This window comes from Bufo gargarizans, chromosome 7 (genome assembly GCF_014858855.1).
Source record: "Bufo gargarizans isolate SCDJY-AF-19 chromosome 7, ASM1485885v1, whole genome shotgun sequence".
Classification (NCBI taxonomy): Eukaryota; Metazoa; Chordata; class Amphibia; order Anura; family Bufonidae; genus Bufo; species Bufo gargarizans.
Window position 1 is genome coordinate 19,178,612 of NC_058086.1, and position 26,335 is coordinate 19,204,946.

Here is a 26,335-nt window from a genome sequence, read left to right on the forward strand (position 1 = left end):
CATGTGGTCTGATGAGTCAAGATTTTTTTTTTTATTCGTTTTATTGAGAATAGCAACCAAAATTGGTACATTTATACATATGACAAAATCAGGAATCATATATGTGGATATACATACATTGCCATGAGATGGTACAGAGCAGAAAAAATGTGACATATTTCCATCCAAGGAACAATGCAGAATAAAGAAAAACATGTGACTTCTTCTGGTGAGATGCATTTTGTCTTATTTCATACCCCCCCCCCCCCACTTATCATAAACCATGAAATAGTACAACATGTGATATCACGTGGGCTGCAAGATCCCCATATTTTATCAAATTTCTGAGGGCACTTCCTATTACCATACATCACCTTTTCATAAGGTAAAATTTGGTTCACCAGTGCCTTCCACTGACCTATTGTCGGCGGTCTGTCCGCCATCCATCGCAGGGCTATAGCCTTCCTGGCCAGAAATAAGGTTTCTCTTAGGAAGGTGCATACATACAAGGAGCGAGTATCCCCATCCACTATCCCCAGCAGACAAGTCTTGGGACAACAGGGTAACACCTCTGTGATCAGAGACGACAGAATATCCACTACTTTCTTCCAAAAGGGTTGCACGTACCGGCAGTCCCAGATAAGATGCCAGAAATCCGCATTTTCTTGAGCACATCTATGGCATCTCGTGTGGTCAAGCCTTCTCATTTTATGTAGCCTGGTAGGTGTTAGATAACTTCTGTGGAGGATAAATAATTGAGTAAGCCTATTGTTGAGAGAAGGTGATACAGTTGACGGTGCGCATAAAGCCTCAGTCCATTCCTCACCAGTAAGTTGTGACACCCTCTCCTTCCACCTCATCTCCACCAACAAGGGCTTGGGCCTAAGTTTAAGATCTAGAAGATGCGTGTATAACTTCGAGATCATCCCTCTCGGTCCCTGTGTCCTGAGAATACCTATCAACGGGTATTTGGAAATAGCCTTCACTGCCCCCTGAAATTGAGCCTGGAGGGCGTGTCTTAGCTGTAGGTACCTATAAAATTGGGGTCTTAACACCCCAAACTTCTCCTGGAGCTGAGAAAACGAATGAAGGACCCCCTTCTCATACAGGTCCCTTAGCGTGAGAATGCCGCAGTTTTCCCAGATAACCCTTCCCTCACAGTGTCTCAAATGGGGGAACATAGGATTGTCCCATAATACTATATCGTCAGGAAAGTCACGGTATTGTTGGAACTTGGCAGCTCTCCATACCTGATTAGCTAATCTGTGTATGGGTAATAATCGACCCTCTATTGTGTGTAAGTTTTCTAAAACCGGCCACAGGGTAGAGAGACCCAAATGGTGCTTTAAGTAAAATTCAGAATTTGGTATGGGAGTCTGCGAGACCCATGCAGCCAAAAATCTGAGCTGACCTGCCAAGAAATACAGAAAGAAATCAGGCATAGCCGCCCCTCCCTGCTGCCAACCCCTCTGCAGAACGTCAAGAGCCAACTTCCTTCTCTCTTTACCCCACACAAATTTTGCCACAATCGAATGCAGCCTCACAAAAAAGCTCCTCGGAACTGGGGTGCACGCGTGTTCTAATAAGTACAATGCTTTGGGTAGGAGAACCATTTTAACAAGAATTAATCTGCCCATGACTGACAAATGCAAAGTACTCCATGACTTGAATTTGTCTATAGCGTAGGACTCAATAGCAACAATCTTGAGTTGGTGTGACAACATTGGTTCCTTGGTAATTATGATACCGAGGTACTTAAAATGATTCACCACCATAAGGTTATGGTAAATCGTAGGCCAGTCCGGCGGGCATAAGGGCCGACTTGGACCAGTTAATACGTAGGCCGGAGAAATTACCAAATTGGTCAATCAAATCAATTGCTCTCGGTAGAAGAGTCCACATTGTCCAAAAATAGGATAAGGTCATCTGCATATAACCCTAATCTGTCTTCTCTACCTCCTACTGACACCCCCTTAAAAACGCTATCCTGTCGTATTCTGATGGCTAGATGTTCAATTGCCACTGCAAACAACAATGGGGATAAGGGGCATCCCTGCCTAGTACCTCTGTGCAAAGAAAATTTAGGGGATGACGAGCCATTGATCATTATATTGGCAGTGGGCCGGTGGTAAAGCACCTTAATCCATTTGATGAAAGTGGGGCCAAAGCCAAAACATTCTAGGGTATGCAGCAAGAACTACTACTCAATGGAGTCAAATGCCTTGGCTGTATCTAAGGATGCCAAGGCCCACTGTCTATCGTTCGTGTATCCCACCTGCGCCACTACCTGGGCTCTCCTAATGTTGCTGGAGGTGGACCGGCCCGGTATAAAACCGGATTGATCCTCATGGACTATTGAAGTAATTACTTTATTCAACCTATTCGCGAGGACTTTAGTTAGAATTTTGTAATCTAGGTTCAAAAGTGATATTGGGCGATAAGAACCACACTCCATTGGATTTTTATCTGGCTTTAAGAGAACCACAATAGAGGCGTCATACAGGGAGTCCGGAAGATATCCTTTCTCCAGGGAGGCAATATACATTCCGCGTAAATGAGGCCCTAGAATATCCACATATTTCGAGTAAACCTCCAGGGGGATGCCGTCCGGGCCCAGAGACTTACCCAAGTTTAGACCCCTTATTGCAGCCACTACCTCCTCCAGTGTAATCTCTTCATCAAGGATCCCCCTATCCAAGGGAGATAATTGAGGATGATCCACCTCACCCAAGTACGCCCGAAGTTCAGGCAGGGTATACTGGGTTCTGGAAGAGTATAGTTCACTGTAGCACTCCCTAAACCTATTCAATATTCCTCCAGCGTCCTCCACTACAGATCCGTTCTCATTCTGTATGCGGATGATCGGAGGGGCCATAGTGTTACGTCTGATAACCTGTGCTAGGATCTTCCCTGTCTTGCTACCCTGTTCAAAGGCTAGTTGTTTGAGAAAGAAGAGCTTGCGATCGCTCTTTTCCTGCAAGCATAACATGTATTGCCTACCCTTCTGCATCCAGTCTAGTCTATTTTCTTCGGTGGGGTCAGATACGTACGCAGTCTCAGCTGCCTTACATGACGCGCACATCTCCTCCTCCTTGAGCCTTGCGGGTTTTTTAAGATATGATATGGATGACTTGGCGCATCCTCTCACGTAATCTTTCAGAGTGTCCCACATTATAAGAGGGTCACCGTCTCCTACCGCATTTAAGTCCAGGAATACCCTTAGCTGGTCGGGTATACGGTCGTTTATATTCATCAGGGACAGCCAGAATGGGTGAATGCGCAGATTGTTGCCACGTGACTCGCCCTCAGAAGAGGTCAAAGTTCCCACTATAGGTGCATGATCAGAAGGTCCCTGAGGCATATTCTTCACGTCCGCTATTGCAAGGTAGGCCTGTTCATCACACAGCAGATAGTCAATTCTAGATAGCGCCCCCTTGGAGGGTGTAAAACATGAGAATTCCCTGCTGGATGGATTCCTTTCCCTCCACACGTCCAGCCACCCCAGTTCCGAGATGAATCGACCAAGCCGCGTGACACCCGTCAGTATGCCGTCCGCACGCGGATTGGCCTGAAATCTATCTATTACCTCATTCGCCACCATATTAAGGTCACCCATGCACAGCACCCTGGAGTATGGGAATTGAGCCGCGAAGCTGGCTGCGGCCTGCAGAACAGAGAGATTGGCAGGGGGAGGTATGTACACATTAATTATAACATAGGGCGCGCCATTTAAATGTGCATAGATAAAGATGTACTGGCCCTCAGGGTCCGCCACTTCTTGATGTACCTCCCACCGTACTGAGCGATGGACCAGCACGGAAACACCCCTAGAATGTCGTGCCATATGCGCTCTTTAACCATTGCACCCAGGGTTTGCGCAATCTTCCCTCTGTATCTGCTGTGATGTGGGTTTCCTGGAGACACAATATGTGCGGGTTGTATACCCGAATTTGTGCAAATACCGCCATGCGTTTCCTGGGACCACCTAGACCACGCACGTTCCAGGACATATACGTTATAGATGCCATGGGATTTGGCCTAGCATTAATGAGTATGTTGGTCCAGGAAACCCACATGCACATGCCCTAATACCTCCGCAGCAATGTAAAACACAATAGTAGACGATGCACCAGTTGCTATATAAACAGTAAAACTGATAACTTAACAGTGAATCCCGCAGTACCGGGTGAAAAACACATGTGAAGCACTTAACATTAGTGACCATGTTAACGGAGGACCTGCACAGTGTAGAGATAATGCAAACAAGTGCAGGTGAGAGCGCCGGCTCCCAATATCAATAGCGAGCTTGGCTAATGGCTCATTAAGCCTGAAGCATAATCTGAGACATATTACGGACATACTCACGGGCCCCTCACACCCGTGAGCCATCAGGAGAGAAGTCTGCCTGGAGTCCCACAAAATCATGTATACTCAAAGTAGAAGGACGATAGGAAAAAAAAATAAGTCAGTCCCAGGATTAGAACAAGTATGATTTCTATCATAGGATTGTCCCCTCTTCTCTAGGGCGCGTTCCGGGGTCTCACCACGAGCCAGTCCTCAGCCTCCCTGGGATTTTAGAGGAAGTGCGATTTCCCGCCATCCAGAACTCTCAGACGGGCCGGATAGGCCATAGAATATTGTAAATCCATGTCCCTCAGGCGTTTCTTTATAGATGTAAACGTAGCTCTCTTCTTCTGTAGTTCTGCTGAAAAGTCCGGATACAGGGAGATGTTAGCAGACCCGAGGGTGATGGTCTGTTTGATTCTGGCCTTAGATAGGATGAGGTCGCGGTCCCACCAGTTGAGCATGCGGGCAAGGAGTGGTCTTGGTGGGGCCCCTGGTGGGGGCATCCGAGCTGGGACCCGGTGGGCTCTCTCCACCGCAAAGGCCGCCGAGAAGGACGCATCCGGAAACGTAGATTTAAACCATCCCTCCAGGAATGTAGCGGGATCGGATCCCTCGGTCCTCTCAGGCATTCCCAGTATGCGGACGTTATTCCTCCTCGAGCGGTTTTCTAGGTCGTCACATTTCTGACGCCATAGTTCAACTGCACCCTCCACAGCAGTCACCCTCGCAGCCAGGGGTCTGGTCGAGTCTTCCAACTCTGACACCCTCTCCTCTGTGAGTCGGACCCTTTCTCTTAGCTGTTGGACATCATGGCGCAGGAGGCCCAGGTCCACTCTGACCTCTTCAATCTTTCCTGTGAGTGACGACTGGCACCCCATAATGGCAGCCATCAAACACGTCCGGCCATGTCGGCAGTTAGCCACGCCCCCCCCCGATGAGTCAAGATTTACCCTGTTCCAGAGTGATGGTCACATCAGGGTAAGAAGAGAGGCAGATGAAGTGATGCTCCCATGATGCCTAGTGTCTACTGTACAAGCCTGTCGGGGCAGCGCTATGATCTGGGGTTGCTGCAGTTGGTCAGGTCTAGGTTCAGCAACAGTATGTGCTCCAAGAATGAAGTCTGCTGACTACCGGAACATACTGCATGACCAGGCTATTCCATCAATGGATTTTTTCTTCCCTGATGGCACGGACATATTCCAATGCCAGGATTCATCGGGCTCAAATTGTAAAAGAGTGGTTCAGGGAGCATCAGACATCATTTTCACACATGGATTGGCCACCACAGAGTCCATTGAGAATCTTTGGGATGTGCTGGAGAAGGCTTTGCGCAGCAGTCAAACTTTACCATCATCAATGCAAGATCTTGGTAAAAAATTAAGCAACATTGGATGAAAATAAATCTTGTGACATTGCAACATTGCAGAAGCTTATCGAAACAATGCCACAGCGAATGCGTGCCGTAATCAAAGCTAAAGGCGGTCCAACAAAATATTAGAGTGTGTGACCTTTTTTTTGTGGTGACTTTTTTTGGGACAGGCAGTGTACTTTATCTACACGTTTGTTACATTAATGACTAACCAACCCTCTGCTAAAAATCGCTGTTGTTCTTCAACACCAATTCTTTTTGCTGCAGACAAAATGTGGTCCTTGTAATGCAGGAATTCGATGTCCAGAGGGCACAGTTCTTCAGGTAAGTGACTGACTGCCCCACTATAAACTACTGGCATCTTGTAAACTGCCTCAAATGCCTTGTCCCAAAAGGACATACAGTGGTCATAAGAGGAGGCGTCCATCGTGGGACTGCCTTCTAGTCATAGCACATGGCCACATCATAGAGTGGGCCCCACTTTGAAGAAATCAGCACACCCATGTAAGGCTACTTTCACATCTGCGTTGTGGAGTCCGTTTTTGAGATCTGGCACAGGCTCTCAAAACCCGCAGCACAAAGGTTCAGTTTTGTCACCATTCATTGTCAATCGGGACAAAACTGAACAAACCGGAAAGGAGTGCACCAGAATGCATCCCAGTGCAGTCTCTTGTGTTCCCATGCTGGACACAAAATCGCTGCAAGCAGCATTTTTGTATGCGGTATGGGAAACTGAACAAGCCAGATCCGGCAGCAAAAATCATGTAAGTCAATGGTGCCAGATCAGTTTTTTTCCATTTCGATATAATACAACTGGATCCATTCTGAGAGGATGCAGCCGGTCATATTATTACAACGGAAGCGTTTTACCGTGGTTTTGAGATCCGCTGCAGCATCTCAAAACCGGACCGCAAAATCGCTGATGTGAAAGTAGCCTAATACATCTATGCAATTGCCACCATTTAGAATAACAACTGTGATTACCGGTCAATAACTAAGACACTTTGCACTGAAGAAAGTAACTGTATGTTTTGTGCATAGGAACCGTTAGGCATAGGATCAGGGCTGTGTGCATATAAAAGAAGAAGTCGGGCCACGTTTGGTTGCAGGTTCAGCTGCGTTTCTTTCACAACTGTAAGTATAGTTTGTGATCAGCCATCTCCTGTCAATTTATACATATTTAAAAATGAATTAGAATTCTAATCACCATCACATATTTACTGCTGTCATGTTATGATCAGCACATGGTAATATCAGTTTCCATTTGGTATGTTCAACATCATTTCCATGTAGTATTATTAATTTCTAATGCATCTTAAATGGACTCCTCTGAACAGTAATATCTAAATGAAGTATAAATTGGCGAGCGTTAGACTGGAATCTCACGGTAACTCTGGCCTCAACACACGTCGACCGACCAAAGATTGAAGCACTTCAATGCTACATTACACCGCAACATAGTGAAATCTGCAGGGATTGTAGATGGCTGCCAACCAATAGTTGAAATTTAAGTTTCCTTGCAGTAGCTCACAACTCCACCCCGTTCACTTTCACTAGTTGCAATGCAGCGCCACACTGTGATCTTTGGTCGTGCAACGTGTTTTGCAGCCGGTTATCGTGTAGCCCAGTGGAACCGAAATGTTTCAGTGAAGGCTGTAATGATTAAGCTGTGTTCCCCTGCCCCAGGATCTTCAGTGTTGTGAAGGGTTTTATGGACACCAGTGTCTAGCATGCCCAGGTGGACTGAACAACACCTGTTCAAAGAATGGAATATGCATAGATAGGATTTATGGAATTGGAGACTGTATATGCAAAGAAGGTTTTCATGGAACGGCTTGTGAAACCTGTGAAGCTGGAAAATATGGGAAAGACTGCCAAACTGGTAATTAAGTTTCTCTTATTCTAATCTCTGATAATGTGATATGGTACCAATGATGGTAGAGACACGTTGTGGTTGAAAAGTATGCTGACAAGCCATTTTACCTCAAATTGACGTAGTTTTAGAATTGCTTGCTAATAAACGTCTGATCCTGCAGGTGAAAAACCTGAAAAACACGCAGACATTAAAAATCTGTTTGAAAACTGTGCCGTTTGTGGTAAAACCATATGATGGTGGGATGTTTTGGCCATGTCACAACCACTATGTTTGTCTCTATCCCTTACTTTAAAGCATGTTTTAGTCTAAAGGAGTGATACAACTTAATGACTAATAAGGGGGATACCAATGAGCAATAAAACACAAAACCAGAATACTCTTGTACAACACGAATAAAATGCAAGTGTCAAAGATGAATAGCTCCTAGATGGGACAATCCCGGATGGGTCTAGGATTAAAACCCAGACACTCGGCCTATACAAAAATATAATGCAAAAATAATATACAAAAATATATCTTTATTGAAATTGATAAAACAAATAAATAGATGCAACGACAAAGAAACACAACCACATGGAGAGAGCTCAAAACATGTCGGGACATCCAGTTATAACATTACAAGTAGTGGGATGGAAAAACAAGTATAAATAAATACAAAATCAAACCATGTGGCTCCCCCTCCTACACTGAACAAAAATATAAACGCAACACTTTGGGTTTTGCTCCCATTTTGCATGAGCTAAACTCAAAGATCTGAAACATTTTTTACATACACAAAAGACCCATTACTCTCAAATATTGTTCACAAATCTGTCTAAATCTGTGTTAGTAAGCACTTCTCCTTTGCTGAGATAAACCATCCACCTCACAGGTGTGGCATATCAAGGTGCTGATTAGACAGCATGAATATTGCACAGGTGTGCCTTAGACTGCCCACAATAAAAAGGCCACTCTGAAATGTGCACAGCTTTGCCTTACTGGGGGGAAGGGGGGCCGAAAACCAGTCAGTATCTGGTGTGGCCACCATTTGCCTCACGCAGTGCAACACATCTCCGTCGCATCAGTTAATCAGGTTGTTGATTGTGGCCTGTAGAATGTTGGTCCACTCCTCTTCAATAGCTGTGCGAAGTTGCAGAATATTGGCAGGAACGGGAACACGCTGTCGTATACGCCGATCCAGAGCATCCCAAACGTGCTCAATGGGTGACATGTCGGGTGAGTATGCTGGCCATGCAAGAACTGGGATGTTTTTAGCTTCCAGGAATTGTGTACCGATCCTTGCAATATGGGGCTGTACATTATCATGCTGCAACATGAGGTGATGGTCGTGGATGAATGGCACAACAATGGGCCTCGGGATCTTGTCACGGTATCTCTGTGCATTCAAAATGCCATCAATAAAATGCACATGTGTTCGTGGTCCATAACATACGCCTGCCCATACCATAACCCCACCGCCACCATGGGCCACTCGATCCACAACGTTGACATCAGCAAACCACTCACCCACATGACACCACACACGCTGCCTGCCATCTGCCCTGAACAGTGAAAAACCAGGACTCATCCGTGAACAGAACGCCTCTCCAACATGCCAGACGCCATTGAATGTGAGCATTTGCCCACTCAAGTCGGTTACGATGACGAACTGCAGTCAGGTCCAGACCCCGATGAGGACAACGAGCATGTAGATGAGCTTCCCTGAGACGGTTTATGACAGTTTGTGCAGAAATTCTTTGGTTATGCAAACCAATTTTTTTCTGCAGCTGTCCGGGTAGCTGGTCTCGGACAATCATGGAGGTAAACATGCTGGATGTGGAGGTCCTGGGCCAGTGTGGTTACACGTGGTCTGCGGTTGTGAGGCCGGTTGGATGTATTGCCAAATTCTCTGAAATGCCTTTGGAGATAGCTTATGGTAGAGAAATGAACATTCATTGCACGGGCCACAGCTCTGGTAGACATTCCTTCAGTCAGCATGCCAATTGCATGCTCCCTCAAACGTTGCGACATCTGTGGCATTGTGATGTGTGATCAAACTGCACATTTCAGAGTGTCCTTTTATTGTGCGCAGTCTAAGGCACACCTGTGCAATATTCATGCTGTGAGGTGGGATGGATTATCTCGGCAAAGGAGAAGTGCTCACTAACAATATTGTGATCAATATTTGAGAGTAATGGGTCTTTTGTGTATGTATAAAATGTTTCAGATCTTTCAGTTCAGCTCCTGCAAAATGGGAGCAAAACCAAAAGTGTTGCGCTTATATTTTTGTTCAGTGTAGATAAAAGACTGTGGACCAGATTTATCATTAGCTCAAGTCAAAATAATGGAGTAAAAAAGTCGCAAATTTTTACACAATCGCTAAAACTGTACAAAAATTTACGACCTTTATTGGCTCTGCACTATGCTCGCCAGTTTTCTTATGTAAATGAATATCTAGACAAATTTACTATTGCGGCAATTTAAAAAAGTCGCTAAATAAATTTGCGCTATTTCACTCCAGTCAGGACCATGCCTATCTTATGCGACTTTTTAATAGAACATGTGAATTTTTTGTAAAGACTTTTATAAAGCCGCTTACTGAAGGATAAACTGGTGCCGTCAAACCACATTTATTACAGTATCACAGTATTAAAGGTCCATTATTAAATCTGACTTAGCCAAAAGTGACTTTGGACATGTAAAAGTCGAATAAGATGTAAGTGTAATGATAAATCTGGCCCAATGAGTCACAAGATATACACAATACAGACCCAGCTACTGGCACCTCTAAGAAACCCTGACACGTGTTTTGTGTCAATTTCCTCAGTACCGCAACAGGTACATTCACTTCAGTGAGGCAAAAGGAGCCCAAAGGACTCACTAAAGTGAGTGGATAACTTGCAGTATATATTTGAATACTGTTCTTAGTTATTCAAACATATACCCCAGAGGGCTAAACGCAGAGTGAACCCAGTGTAAACAAGAAATTATTAACAGACTGGTACAGAGGGGTAGAGGACCCTGCCTGCAAGAGCTTACAATCTATAAGGGAAGGGGAGAACACAGTAGGTGTCACGGATGGTGTAACAGAAAACAAGAAGTTACAAATAAGGATCCGAGTGGCTTGATACAAAACTAAGGAACAAAAGGGTGACCCCTATTAAAGCCCTGAAGCTCTCCCTGTCTTCTCAGCCCATGCAAAGATCTCAGTGATAGAAGGTTGCATGTCCACGTACCTAGACTGAATGACACCTGCAAACCCTATAATAGTGAGGGGACACGACCACTAGCTCTTAATACGGAGGGAGTCAGGGTCACCTAGAACCAAGCCAACAGGAAAACAACAAATACAGAAAATAGAAAACCCAGCTGTAGCAACTTCTAGCAGAAAACACAATCCAGGATGTAATATAATCCGCAAGGTGAGGCAGTATGGGGAGGAGATATATAGGCAGGCAATCACTGCTAATAGATGACAGCTGGGAGAGGGAGGAGAGATGTCAAAACGAAAGCAAAACAAAAGAAGATCATGCAGGAGGTACTGAAGAACGTCTATTAGAACTTCTCAAAGATCTGGTGGTGACAATAGGTGAGGGCATAGGCTGCTCTTGTGGCTGTGTGGTGGCAGCATGCTCATTGCAGATGGTAGGCTTTCCTGAAAAGGTTGGTTTTCAGGTTACTCTTGTATCTTTGGATGTTTGGGGAATATAATATATATTCATGCTGAGGCCAACAGAGCGGTGTCCACTCATTGCTACAGATCTATGTTAATAGGGAAAAATGGAATTTGAATTAGTAGTCCACTTTTATGACATGGGTTTTGTTCAATTACAATAATAGATTCTGAGGTTCCTTAGGGCTACATTCAGACTGTCATTATTGTCCAATTGTAGTACATAGGGGGCGGTTTTATCATCAGATACTTATGACAGTATTCTGGTGTACAAAATATTTTTTGCAAAAAATGGTGAGTTTTTGAGATTTCCACCACTCTTGACACTTAAAGGGGTTGTCCAATGAAAACTATTCCACAGTTTTCAAACCAGCACATGGATCTGAATACTTTTGTAATTGCATGTAATTAAAAATTTTGTATAGCTACTGAGTTATTCAGTAAAACGTATCTATATAGCGCCACTTAATTTCTTATTTTATTTGACCTGCTCACTGAGAAGGCCGCACATGCTCAGTTTCATCCTACAACTGCCTCCTGAGCTGTGATAGGCAGAGCTGAGACACGCCCCCTTAGCTGCAGTGGAAAAGACCCTCCCCTTCAGCTATCAGCTTGATATAAATCTAGCAGAGCTATTGGAGCAATGAATGGGGATATCTCTGGATCCATGTGAGGTACAGGGCTGGTTCTAGCTTTGTTAGAAAGAGTTTCTCATGTAGTATATGATTTTCATGTTTTACATTATTCATGGGATAACCCCTTTAAAGGCTATGTACACCTTTTTAATTGATTGCACTAGCAGAAGGAGCCGGCTTTGCACAGGTATATTTCATTTAATGTTTGTGTGTGTCATTAAAAGATATTGACAGTATCCTCCATGACAGTGACCTCTACAGCACCCAGCCCCTTTAACCGTGAACTCCACAGTCGCCTACACCTTAACACTAACCCACCCACAGTGCCCTGCCTCTTTAAAATGGGACCTCCACAGCAGCCTATCCCCTTAACTTTGACCTTCACAGCAGCCTGCTCCTTTAACAGTGAGTTTAACAGCACCCCACTCAGTTGACAGTGACCTCCTCAAGTGCCCGCCCCCTTAACAGTGACCTCCACAGTACCCCGCTGCCTTAACAGTAACCTCACAATACCCTGCTGCCTTAACAGTGACCTCCACAGCAGTTGCCCCTTTAATAGTGGCCCCTGCCCCCTTAACAGTGATCTCCACAGTGTTGCGGAACATACATACACACATATATTCGTCCTTCTTAATATATACAGTACAGACCAAAAGTTTGGCACACCTTCTCATTCAAAGAGTTTTCTTTATTTTCATGACTATGAAAATTGTAGATTCACACTGAAGGCATCAAAACTATGAATTAACACATGTGGAATTATATACATAACAAAAAAGTGTGAAACAACTGAAAATATGTCATATTCTAGGTTCTTCAAAGTAGCCACCTTTTGCTTTGATTACTGCTTTGCACACTCTTGGCATTCTCTTGATGAGCTTTAAGAGGTAGTTGTGCCGGCATACATACATAATTCCTCTGGGTAGCCATCTTATATGCTTCTGGCATATGTAAAAAAAAACTGTGAACTCTCATCTTTCTGAAGCCTGGGTCGCCTATGATATAGATGGACACTTTTATTACCACTACTCTGTAAGGCCAGCAATAAAAGGTCATAAAAGCTATACCAGGCCCAGCTCATCCTGTCCTATGAGATATGATCAGCTCGCTGTCAAGCCTGGCTGGAGCGTGACGTCATTAATTTCCAGGTCTGGTTTGAGGAGAGCTAATAGCCCTTAAAGGGCTTCTGTCAGCCCACTAAACCCTTTTTTTCCCCCGTTAATATTAATCCCTACACTGCAAGCTCCCTGTACATATGCTAAATATTCATTTTCGTTCAGTAGATATTGTTAAAAATCAAGTTTTATAATATGTAAATTACCTTGCTACCAGCAAGTAGGGCGGCTACTTGCTGGTAGCAGCCGCATCCTCCACTCATCATGACGCCCCCTCCGCCGTTTGATTGACAGGGCCAGGGAACGGGTTCGTTCTCTGCTGGCCCTGTTCGAATTCAAAATATCGCGCCTTCGCCGTACCTTTCTTTAATCGGTGCAGGTGCACTGAGAGGCGGCCTCTCTCCCGGCCGCTCCATCCTCAAAGCGCCTGCGCCGGGTGTAGATGTGACGTCATCGGCGCAGGCGCATTGAGGATGGAGCGGCCGCCTCTCAGTGCGCCTGCGCCGATGACGTCACATCCACACCCGGCGCAGGCGCATTGAGGATGGAGCGGCCGGGAGAGAGGCCGCCTCTCAGTGCGCCTGCACCGATTAAAGAAAGGTACGGCGCAGGCGCGATATTTTGAATTCGAACAGGGCCAGCAGAGAACGAACCCGTTCCCTGGCCCTGTCAATCAAACGGCGGAGGGGGCGTCATGATGAGAGGAGGATGCGGCTGCTACCAGCAAGTAGCCGCCCTACTTGCGGGTAGCAAGGTAATTTACATATTATAAAACTTGATTTTTAACAATATCTACTGAACGAAAATGAATATTTAGCATATGTACAGGGAGCTTGCAGTGTAGGGATTAATATTAACGGGGGAAAAAAAAAAGGGTTTAGTGGGCTGACAGAAGCCCTTTAATTAGCTCTGGGCATAAAACCAGTCCACTTTCATATTTCATTTATGAATCAACTTATGCCCTTTCTGACACCAGATCCAGGCTCTACAGAGTATTGTGGTTAATTGGGTATCAAATATGACTAGAGGATGTGATTCCGTAGCTGACCTATGGGTGGTAGAAGAATTACAGGTCCCAGCATTAGCGTGTGTGGTCTCATTCTGTAGGTAAATAAATAAGGATTGCAAATATGTATTCTGTATAAAAATATGCCGATGTATCAGGGAGATACGAGCTTAAGTATAATCCTCATTGTAGGAACTGAACTTTGATGGGGTCATAAAACACTTGGAGGCCAATCCCTAGGCTTCACAGTCACTCTGCTGCCATTGGCTGACGGGAGTAAGTCTCCTGCCCATGGGAGAGTTCATAAAAATCTGTGCACAAGGACAGAGGAGAGAGACCCATGGAACATCAGCAGACACTTAATTGGACATTGACGGCAGATCCCTGTATCAGAAGAACTTTGAGGGTCTCCCCTGATACATACTGAAAAGGGGTTTGCAAGGATTCAAAAAGGACATATGAACGACCATCTGAAACCCTCCAGAGAAACTAAGTATTCTTTCATCTTTTTCCCTTTCATTTGAACTGTTGTGATTATTTATATTGTTATTATTATTCTGTAGTTTTATAGTCATTTTCATTAGATTTGTATGCACTGCTTTTTACCGCTTATTAAAGATTATAAAATCTAAGTGGCCAAGTCTTCCATATTCTAACTAAGCTGCTGAACAACGTACCTTGCCTTTGAAGAGACGTTACCAGGTAGTTAGTTAAATTGCATTTAGGAATTGTAGCTGGGGGTGATTGACTGCGGTTGGTCAGTAAGTGATATCCGGTTCATCCACTGATCTGTGTGATAGTGAATTACCCGGATAGTCGGCTCGTGGACCGGGAACCCACGTGGTGGCAGTTACCGAAGTATAGTGGGGGGGTGTTAGCCGAGTGGTAATACCCCGGTCACGTGAGGTCTCTGTGTGTGCGCAGACTCCGTCACAGACCACTACGTCAGAGCTGTGGTATCCGGAGCGATCGGGTCCATAGTTCGTGAGAGTAGTCACCTGAAATGGTCTTCCAACAGTCTTGAAGGAGTTCCCTGAGATGCTTGGCACTTGTTGGCCCTTTTGCCTTCACTCTGCTGTCCAGATCACCCCAAACCATCTTGATTGGGTTCAGGTCCGGTGACTGTGGATGCCAGGTCATCTGGCGCAGCACCCCATCACTCTCCTTCATGGTCAAATAGCCCTTACACAGCCTGGAGGTGTGTGTTTGGGGTCATTGTCCTGTTGAAAAATAAATGATGGTCCAACTAAACGCAAACCAGATGGAATAGCATGCCGCTGCAAGATGCTGTGGTAGCCATGCTGGTTCAGTATGCCTTCAATTTTGAATAAATCCTCAACAGTGTCACCAGCAAAGCACCCCCACACCATCACACCTCCTCCTCCATGCTTCACGGTAGGAACCAGGCATGTAGAGTCCATCCGTTCACCTTTTCTGCGTCGCACAAAGACACGGTGGTTGGAACCAAAGATCTCAAATTTTGACTCATCAGACCCAAGCACAGATTTCCACTGGTCTAATGTCCATTCCTTGTGTTCTTTAGCCCAAACAAGTCTCTTCTGCTTGGTGCCTGTCCTTAGCAGTGGTTTCCTAGCAGATATTCTACCATGAAGACCTGATTCACACAGCCTCCTCTTAACAGTTGTTCTAGAGATGTGTCTGCTGCTAGAACTCTGTGTGGCATTGACCTGGTCTCTAATCTGAGCTGTTGTTAACCTGCGATTTCTGAGGCTGGTGACTCGGATGAACTTATCCTCCGCAGCAGAGGTGACTCTTGGTCTTCCTTTCCTGGGGCGGTCCGCATGTGAGCCAGTTTCTTTGTAGAGCTTGATGGTTTTTGTGACTGCACTTGGGGACACTTTCAAAGTTTTCCCAATTTTTCGGACTGACTGACCTTCATTTCTTAAAGTAATGTTGGCCACTCGTTTTTCTTTACTTAGCTGCTTTTTTCTTGCCATAATACACATTCTAACAGTCTATTCAGTAGGACTATCAGCTGTGTATCCACCTGACTTCTCCACAAGGCAACTGATGGTCCCAACCCCATTTATAAGGCAAGAAATCCCACTTATTAAACCTGACAGGGCACACCTGTGAAGTGAAAACCATTTCAGGTGACTACCTCTTGAAGCTCATCAAGAGAATGCCAAGAGTGTGCAAAGCAGTAATCAAAGCAAAAAGTGGCTACTTTGAAGAACCTAGAATATGACATATTTTCAGTTGTTTCACACTTTTTTGTTATGTATATAATTCCACATGTGTTAATTCATAGTTTTGATGCCTTCAGTGTGAATCTACAATTTTCATAGTCATGAAAATAAAGAAAACTCTTTGAATGAGAAGGTGTGTCCAAACTTTTGGTCAGTACTGTATATGTATATTTTACTCATTTTAGGCTCATTTAAGCTTTTTCAATTGGACTGTCACAAAGGGTTTACTGTTTTTATAGCTGTGTGAATGATACTTTTACTTTGTGGCGGGTCATCTAATAACCCTTATCTCTAAATTATTAAAAAGTCATAAACACTTCTTATCTGTAAGATAAGGATTGAGCTATAAAGAGTGTTTATAAGGTCAGAGATCAAAGATAAGAAGCCATCAGCTGATCTGATAGAACAGAGTGAAAATTCAGAGCCTGGTACTAGAGAATCTCAAGGTTGCACAGAGACAGGGGTGCAAAATTTTTAATAAAGATGAAGTGAGTTTTAGCTCAAAATGAGTACAATGCAATAATAATAAAAAATCACCCCCAAAAGTGTACATAGCCTTCAAAAAATGGATGTGTATAAAGGGTGTGTGTGTGTTCCTTAATAAATTAATCTCCCCCATATTGCATTAATATAGTCTATGCCTCAGCCTTTGCAGTAACGTCAGGTTCACATTACCGTTAGGTATTCCATTATTGGTTTCCATTATAGCGGAAAATAACGGAATCCATAAGACAGAAATCAAAACGGAAGCTTCTAAGAAGCATTCAGTTTTGATCCGTAATAATAGAAGTCTATAGGCAAGCATAACGGATCCGTCTGGTTTCCATTATGCAGGACGGACCTTGTTATATCGGAAACCAATAACGTTCATTACAGTGATGTGAACCAGGCCTTAGTGCAACAATTTTTGCATTGATAAATCTGTCTTAAATCTGCTTGACAAGCTACCCAACTCAACTTCTCTTCTAAAGACCAGCAGTGTCTGTAATGTCAGAAAAGTTTTTTTGCGCAAATAAGTCGCAAACTCCTATTTTATCTTGAGTGCAAAGCTTTATAAATTTCTTTCCCAAAGAGTACATGGATGAAGTAGTTTCTGCTGAGTGGCAAGAGTATGTAGAGACTACGTAGTCACCAAACTATGTTTGTGACATGTGCAAAAATGAGTGAAAAGTGACAAATGGCATTAGAGCTTATTGGTGCCAGTGTTTCTCTATATTTTTATTTTTTTGGTCTGTTTTACAGAATGTGACTGTATTCATGGAATATGTAATGATGGACTTCATGGGGATGGCTTCTGTCATTGTGATAAAGGCTGGACTGGTTTTGCCTGTGACATAGGTAACTATATCCCAGGGTTATCCCCACATTGAAAAAAATATTTATATCTTCAGTGTTGGGGTTTGTGAACCTGTCCTTATCTACATAAGTGGAAATTACATAAAATACACATACAATATTAAAGGAAAATTGAATTCCACTCCAGTGGACTGTTTGTTCACCACCAGAATGTAGAATATTTTTTATAGGGTCCTGTATCTGCTCCATAGTGGATCACCCCCCGCTCTTAACAGGAACTATTATGATGTTAAAAAAGTTGTACAGTGCTACAGTATATATGACCTATGCTTAGGATAGCTTATCAATATAAAGATCGGTGGTGGTCTGACTCCTGGCACCCCTGCCAATCAGCTGTAGCACCGCTTATGTGAGCGCTATTTCAAAATGACTTGTGTGTCGGTTCTTTCGCAGTGGCTGCTGATTAGATATTGATGACTTATCCTGAGCATAGGTCATCAATATTGTAGCACAGAACAACTTCTTTAAAGGGCATCTGTCCCTATGACACCGGCTGACCTGTTACATGTGCACTTGGCAGCTGAAGACATCTGTGTTGGTCCCATGTTCATATGTGCCCGCATTGCCGAGAAACAACGTTTTAATATATGCAAATGAGCCTCTAGGAGCAATGGGGGTTTCCCATTACACCTAGAGGCTCTGCTGGAAAAGAGTCATGGCTTCCTGAGAAGAGTCCGGTTATTCATGAGCTCCTTCTTCTTTCCCTGCCGAAAAAGGAGAAAGCTGACAACCATCAGCAGATGGCCAGTGGAAGAAAGAGCTCAAGAATAACCGGCTTTTCTCAGGAAGCCATGACTTTCCAATCAGTGATTGACAGCCTGGATGGATCACAGAGCCGAACGAGCGTAGTTGTCAAGCAGAGGGTAAAGGCTGTATTACACCAACAGATTATCTGACCAATATCTGTCCAATCATACCAATAGTTGGTGTGTATAACAAAAGATATATGTGTGTGTGTGTGTAAATGGCCATCTGACCAATGATTGGTCAGAAAATCTCTTGGTGTAATACAACCCTAAGACAGCCCACTGGACCCCTAAGCCCAGAATGAGCAGGAATGTTAATACATAAATTACAAGTTCTACTTAATCTTTTCCCAAAAAACAATATGTATCAGTCCGCTCCTCCTGCTCTACAGCATGCTGAAAGTCGAACTGCAGAGGGAAATTTGTCTCAATAAACATACTCATCTTTTTAGCTAAAGGTCCCTCAAGTTTTCTAACGGTTTTAGGACCGAATTAGACTGCCCAATATTCGGGCAGGATGAGCACCGATTGGTGAGAAACGTGTCTACTGGCACTGGTTTGCACTGACCTATTAAGCTGGCTCTTTCCCCATTTAGTTCTATTGATTATCATCAGCACCCCTGGAGATGTGCGGTCGATAATCGCACAAATGACCCAACCCCCCCTTCCCAAGCATGCGCTCTTCTATCGGCTGATCAGTAACACTGGTTCCTGATAATTGGCTCAAAAAAATAAGACCCTTAGGGGGAGGGCCTAACACTGACAGCAGAGGACCCCTGTGCAAGTCATGTTTGGTCCCCCTCTTCCGTTAATGGAAATTGCTCAACTGAAACGCGGGACACACGCTGCACATATGTCACTGGGCATTAGGTGTTCACCCTGCGCACTAGAAACGTGTCATGATTTGCTTTGCCAAATGCAGACCCTGGCAGAATTACTGTGGATAGTGGAGAGATACAAATATCATGCCTCCAACATGATCCCTTTTGTGTACAGTATTGATGCCCAACTTTATTACAACGGGGAAACTCCGAACCAGCCTCCCCCCGGTAGGTGAACCTCTACTCCTGGTCCTGGTCCAATCTCAAAGAACACCAGTGCTGTATATTCTGGCTGAGATGTGCTGACATCTATCATTATTACAGATGGGGGCTTTTTATATTCCTTCTTGTCTCTTTTATTTTGGTGACTTGTCTCTTTTATACTTGCAGTGATTTATGTCAAATTCATTTGTTTTTCAGATATCAAAAAAGATTTGTGCAATGGCAGCTGCAGTATATATGCCAAGTAAGTGGATTATCCATAAAGCATTGACATGCATGAGTACTGGTACTAAAAAGTAGTATAGGCAGGACATGGAGAGGAGAGTGATCGGCGAATAGCACTCGGCACGCAGTACCAACCTGACTCCACGTGGTTTCCCAGCCCAGTTTTTGCTGTGTTTCGTTTTTTCAGTACTAAGGTTATTTCAGTCTTAAAGGGAACCTGTCACCATGAAATCAGGCAGCATGGTATAGAGGAGGAGAAGCTAAGCAGATAGATACAGTAGTTGTATGGGAAAAGATTCAGTAAAACTTATACATTTAAACCCCAGCTCATTCTGGGCTTTGAAGTCCAGGAGGCGGTCCTATCAGTGATTGACAGGTATCTCTGTATCCACAGTCATAGAGGGAAGGCTGTCAATCACTGATAGGACCACCTCCTGGACTTCAGATATAAATGGAAAATTTACTGAAGTTTTATTGAATTTCCCCCTATAAAACTACAAGTGATCCCTCAAGATACAATCGCCTCAGGATACAATATTTTCAGCATATAATGGTCTTTTCTGACCCATCGTAAGTTGGAACCAGAATCAACACACAATGCCTCAGACTCCTACCCAACCAATCAAGGCTACTTCTCTGGTAAAATTCCTGTATTAGTTGGTAGTTAGCAGCTATTTCTGACTGTTATATATAAGGACTTGTTCCTGGAACCAATTAATATTGTAACTTGAGGGACCACTGGTATATATCAATCTGCTCAGCTTCTCCTGCTCAATAACATGCTGCCTTCAGCTCAGATGCCATTTTTTTTAAACATCGGGTTGACGTTGACAGTTTAAGGCTACTTTAACACCTGCGTTCGATCGGATCCGTTCTGAACGGATCCGCTCAGATTAATGCAGACGGTGGCTCCGTTCAGAACGGATCCGTCTGCATTATAACTTAGAACATTTTTCTAAGTGTGAAAGTAGCCTGAGCGGATCCGTTCAGACTTTACATTGAAAGTCAATGGGGGACGGATCCGCTTGAAGATTGAGCCATATGGTGTCATCTTCAAGCGGATCCGTCCCCTTTGACTTACATTGTAAGTCGGAACGGATCCGCTCGCCTCCGCACAGCCAGGCGGACACCCGAACGCTGCTTGCAGCGTTCAGGTGTCCGCTCACTGAGCGGAGGCTGAGCGCTGGCAGGCGGATGCATTCTCAGTGGATCCGCCTCCACTGAGAATGCATTAGGGCCAGACGGCTGCGTTCAGGGCCGCTTGTGAGCCCCTTTAAACGGAGCTCACGACCGGACACCTGAACGCAGGTGTGAAAGGAGCCTTAAGGGGTTGTGTAGCAATTTATAATGATTATATATATCAATCAGGATAGGTCATCAATATCTGATCAGCGGGGGTCCAACCCCCGGGACCCCCACCAATCAGCTGTTTGAAGAGGAGGAGGCTCTCCATGTGAGTGCCGCTTCCCTGTCTTTACACCACGCATATTCTCCTCTTGAATGGAGCGAGTACTCGTCATTACACTGCACTTCCGAGATGAAAGTGTAATAAACATGAAGCGACGCTCATCTTGAAACAGCTGATCATGTCGAACCCCCCCCCCCCAATCAGATATTTATGATATTTAGGTTATCAATATAAATTGCTGCACAACCCCTTTAACCATTTGTCTTGCACTGTTTAACTGCTATAATTTTTTTGTTTGTTGGGACATGATGCATGTAATATGATTTTTGTGATATTTTTTCATAAACAATGATGTTTCTTTAATATAATTTTAAACACATAAGGTCTTATGCACATGACTGTGTTTGTTTGCATTTTTGCTATTTTTATCTGGTAATAGTATAGTATTACTTTGAAATATTTTTCTTTTTAATTTACAGGTCTATGACATTGTTTAGTGCAGGATTTTTTTTTGGGGGGGGAGAGGTTGTTATTTTTTAAACTTTTTTATTTTTTTATACATCAATCATCAGAAAGAACTATTGTAGCACTTTTTTTACACTATGCTTTTCTGTTGTAACTGGGGATGCACCTTACTGTCTTCTTCTTGCCATTTTTTACTTTTCCTTTCAATTCTGGTTCTCACAAAAGGAAACATATTTTCTTAAGAAAAAAGGAGAAATGTGCAGTTATCAGTAAAACAGACAAGGGTTGTAGTCCTAGCCAGGACCAGAGGGTAACTAATGGATCAGCTGCCACACAGGAACCATTATTAATTTTACCCTCAATCTGAAGAAGGGGCTGGCCCCCGAAACGTATTATATACAGTACAGACCAAAAGTTTGGACACACCTTCTCATTCAAAGAGTTTTCTTTATTTTCATGACTATGAAAATTGTAGATTCACACTGAAGGCATCAAAACTATGAATTAACACATGTGGAATTATATACATAACAAAAAAGTGTGAAACAACTGAAAATATGTCATATTCTAGGTTCTTCAACGTAGCCACCTTTTGCTTTGATTACTGCTTTGCACACTCTTGGCATTCTCTTGATGAGCTTCAAGAGGTAGTAACCTGAAATTGTCTTCCAACAGTCTTGAAGGAGTTCCCAGAGATACTTAGCACTTGTTGACCCTTTTGCCTTCACTCTGCGGTCCAGCTCACCCCAAACCATCTTGATTGGGTTCAGGTCTGGTGACTGTGGAGGCTAGGTCATCTGGCGCAGCACCCCATCACTCTCCTTCATGGTCAAATAGCCCTTACACAGCCTGGAGGTGTGTTTGGGGTCATTGTCCTGTTGAAAAATAAATGATGGTCTAACCAAACGCAAACCGGATGGAATAGCATGCCGCTGCAAGATGCTGTGGTAGCCATGCTGGTTCAGTATGCCTTGAATTTTGAATAAATCCCCAAAAGTGTCACCAGCAAAGCACCCCCACACCATCACACCATCACACCTCCTCCTCCATGCTTCACGGTGGGAACCAGGCATGTAGAGTCCATCCGTTCACCTTTTCTGCGTTGCACAAAGACCCGGTGGTTGGAACCAAAGATCTCATCAGACCAAAGCCCAGATTTCCACTGGTCTAATGTCCATTCCTTGTGTTCTTTAGCCCAAACAAGTCTCTTATGCTTGTTGCCTGACCTTAGCAGTGGTTTCCTAGCAGATATTCTACCATGAAGGCCTGATTCACACAGTCTTCTCTTAACAGTTGTTCTAGAGATGTGTCTGTTGCTAGAACTCTGTGTTGCATTGACCTGGTCTCTAATCTGAGCTGCTGTTAACCTGCGACTTCTGAGGTTGGTGACTCGGATGAACTTATCCTCCGCAGCAGAGGTGACTCTTGGTCTTCCTTTCCTGGGGCGGTCTGCATGTGAGCCAGTTTCTTTGTAGCGCTTGATGGTTTTTGTGACTGCACTTGGGGACACTTTCAAAGTTTTCCCAATTTTTCGGACTGACTGACCTTAATTTCTTAAAGTAATGATGGCCACTCGTTTTTCTTTACTTAGCTGCTTTTTTTTGCCATAATACAAATTCTAACAGTCTATTCAGTAGGACTATCAGCTGTGTATCCACCTGACTTCTCCACAAGCCAACTGATGGTACCAACCCCATTTATAAGGCAAGAAATCCCACTTATTAAACCTGACAGGGCACACCTGTGAAGTGAAAACCATTTCAGGTGACTACCTCTTGAAGCTCATCAAGAGAATGCCAAGAGTGTGCAAAGCAGTAATCAAAGCAAAAGGTGTCTACTTTCAAGAACCTAGAATATGACATATTTTCAGTTGTTTCACACTTTTTTGTTATGTATATAATTACACATGTGTTAATTCATAGTTTTGATGCCTTCAGTGTGAATCTACAATTGTCATAGTCATGAAAATAAAGAAAACTCTTTGAATGAGAAGGTGTGTCCAAACTTTTGGTCAGTACTGTATATATATGGACATGTATTAGTACTCTTAATTTTATTGGAATAAAAGGAATTCTTTTTGGGAAAATGCTGGTACCAGGATCTTCTTCCCATTGCATCTGTCAGTCAAGAAAAAATTTAAATTATGGTCCTGTCTGCCGTTGGCCAGGTACATAATGAGTTCTTGGTGGTAATTAATCCTGTGAGAATCAGGTATTCATGTTCTCGGCCAGTGACCGAATATGCTTATCTGAATTCAACTACTACAAACCATATCTCACCTCTTAAGCCCCCTGCTTCATATCTTAATCAGACGCAACTGGAGGAGGACAGACAATGGCAGCTATTGATGGCCACCAGAGAGCGACAGCTTTTGGAGCAATATATTGTGCCGCATTGTGGTATATGGTCCTGCTGGGACGCAATTTTGCGCTATGGTATTGCTGGCCCTGCCTACTTGTGTGGCCACTCCTTCTGTCAGTTTGGATCCGCATACAACATGGGAAAACTTTTACCATCTTGTAATAGGGAACAGGATTTTCAGGTTATATCACCGATCATTAATGCGGACCTATTAACACTTTCTCTGCTTCTCCTTACTGCTGGTGATATCTCTCCAAATCCAGGACCCCCTCAGCAAATCCCCACCATCACCTCCATGTACCACTACAAATCTCTTTCTACAAATTCCTGCAACCCCTTAAACCTAATTACCATTCCTCTGACCCCTGCCCCTTTGGCTCCTCTTGCAGGAGCATTATGGAACGCGCGCTCTGTCCGTAACAAACTGTCGTACATTCACGAACTGTTTATCTCTCAAAACCTTTCCTTTCTGGGTCTCACAGAAACATGGCTGACACCCTCAGACACCTCCTCCCCTGCTGCACTCTCTTATAGTGGATTTCAATTCACTCACACCCCCCGCCCCGGCTGCAAACATGGTGGAGGAGTTGGTATTCTCCTATCAGACACCTGCTCCTACAGCCCAACTCCACTGCCACCCTCCATTACGCTCACCTCATTTGAAGTACACTCTGTTCGCATCTACTCTCCCTCCAACCTTCAAGTAGCTGTCATTTACCGCCCTCCAGGCCCAGCAACCATCTTTCTTGACCACTTCAACACCTGGCTACTACACTTTCTTTCTGCCGACATCCCCACTATCATCATGGGTGACTTCAACATCCCTATTGACACCTGCCACTCGGCCGCCTCTAAACTCCTGTCGCTCTCTTCCTCCTTCGGCCTATCACAGTGGTCCTCAGCTCCCACCCACAGAGATGGTCACACTCTGGATCTGATCTTTACCCGCTTTTGCTCCCTATCTAACCTTTCTAACTCGCCTCTCCCCCTATCCGACCACAACCTACTCACCTTCTCTTCACTGGTCTCTTCTGTAGCCCCCCCGGTCCACACACCAGCACACCCCCGCAGGAACCTTAAACATCTCGACCTTCGCTTGCTTTCTGACTCTCTTCTCCCACTCTCTACCATCTGTTGCCTCCAAGACCCAGAAGCTGCTACCACCCTATACAACACCACAATAAGTACAGCTCTGGACACTGTTGCCCCCCTCACACATAACAAAATCCGGAAAATCAACAGACAACCCTGGCACACCAACCTGACCAAGAAACTCAGACAAGCTTCCAGGGCTGCTGAGCGACGATGGAAAAAATCCCCTTCTATAGATCATCTCACTGCATACAAGCAATCCCTTCTCATATTCAAATCCTCACTCGCTGATGCAAAACAGGCCTACTTCTCATCTCTCATATCTTCCCTGTCACACAGCCCTAAACAACTTTTTAGCACTTTTAACTCCCTTCTCCGCCCCCCAGCGCCCCCACCCTCTCCTCTCTTCTCAGCTGAGGACTTTGCCAAATATTTCAAACAAAAGATAGTCCACATCAGAGAAAGCTTTACTACACAGTCCCCACAGACCCTCTACACATCTGCTCGGTCCTCTCCCCCTAAAACCCGCTTCTCCACCATTACAGAAGAAAAACTCTCCACTCTACTCTCCAGATCACATCTCACCACCTGTGCACTTGACCCGATCCCATCCCACCTCATCCCTAACCTCACCCCAGTGTTTATCCCAGCCCTAACTCATCTCTTCAATCTATCACTAAACTCTGGTGTCTTCCCCTCTGCTTTTAAACATGCTACCATTACACCCATCCTCAAAAAGCCTTCACTTGACCCATCTTCCTTGTCCAGTTATCGCCCCATATCACTTCTTCCATATGCCTCAAAGCTACTTGAACAACATGTCCATTCTGAACTGTCCTCCCACCTCTCCTCTTGCTCCCTCTTTGACCGCCTACAATCCGGCTTCCGAACCCACCACTCGACCGAGACTGCCCTTACCAAAGTCACCAATGACCTACGACAGCCAAAACCAAGAAACAATACTCTGTCCTCCTTCTCCTTGACCTGTCCTCTGCCTTCGACACTGTTGACCACACCCTTCTGTTGCAAACTCTCTCATCTCTTGGCATCACTGACCTGGCTCTCTCCTGGATCACATCATACCTCACAGACTGGACGTTTAGCGTCTCCCACTCCCGCACCACCTCCTCGTCTCATGCCCTCTCTGTTGGTGTCCTGCAAGGCTCTGTCCTAGGACCCCTGCTCTTCTTAATCTACACTTTTGGCCTGGGACAGCTCATAGAGTCCCATGGCTTTCAGTATCACTCCTATGCTGATGACACACAAATCTACCTTTCTGGTCCAGACATCACCACCTTACTATCAAGAATCCCACAATGTCTATCTTCTATATCATCCTTCTTCGCCTCTCGCTTTCTTAAACTTAACATGGATAAGACAGAATTCATAATCTTTCCCCCATCTTGTTCAACCCCCCCAACAGACCTATCTATCACGATCAATGGCTGCA

At 44.4% G+C, this 26,335-nt stretch overlaps 1 protein-coding gene across 1 annotated transcript in view; it reads left to right on the forward strand.

Moving 5' to 3' along the window:
- STAB1 (stabilin 1) overlaps nt 1-26,335 on the forward strand; it is a 318,385-nt gene that overhangs the window by 157,331 nt on the left and 134,719 nt on the right. Inside the window, exons 36-40 of the mRNA XM_044300459.1 lie at nt 5,963-6,019; nt 6,737-6,829; nt 7,382-7,577; nt 17,432-17,527; nt 19,533-19,578. Coding sequence (XP_044156394.1) covers nt 5,963-6,019; nt 6,737-6,829; nt 7,382-7,577; nt 17,432-17,527; nt 19,533-19,578 — 488 coding nt within the window. The remainder of the gene's footprint in view (nt 1-5,962; nt 6,020-6,736; nt 6,830-7,381; nt 7,578-17,431; nt 17,528-19,532; nt 19,579-26,335) is intronic.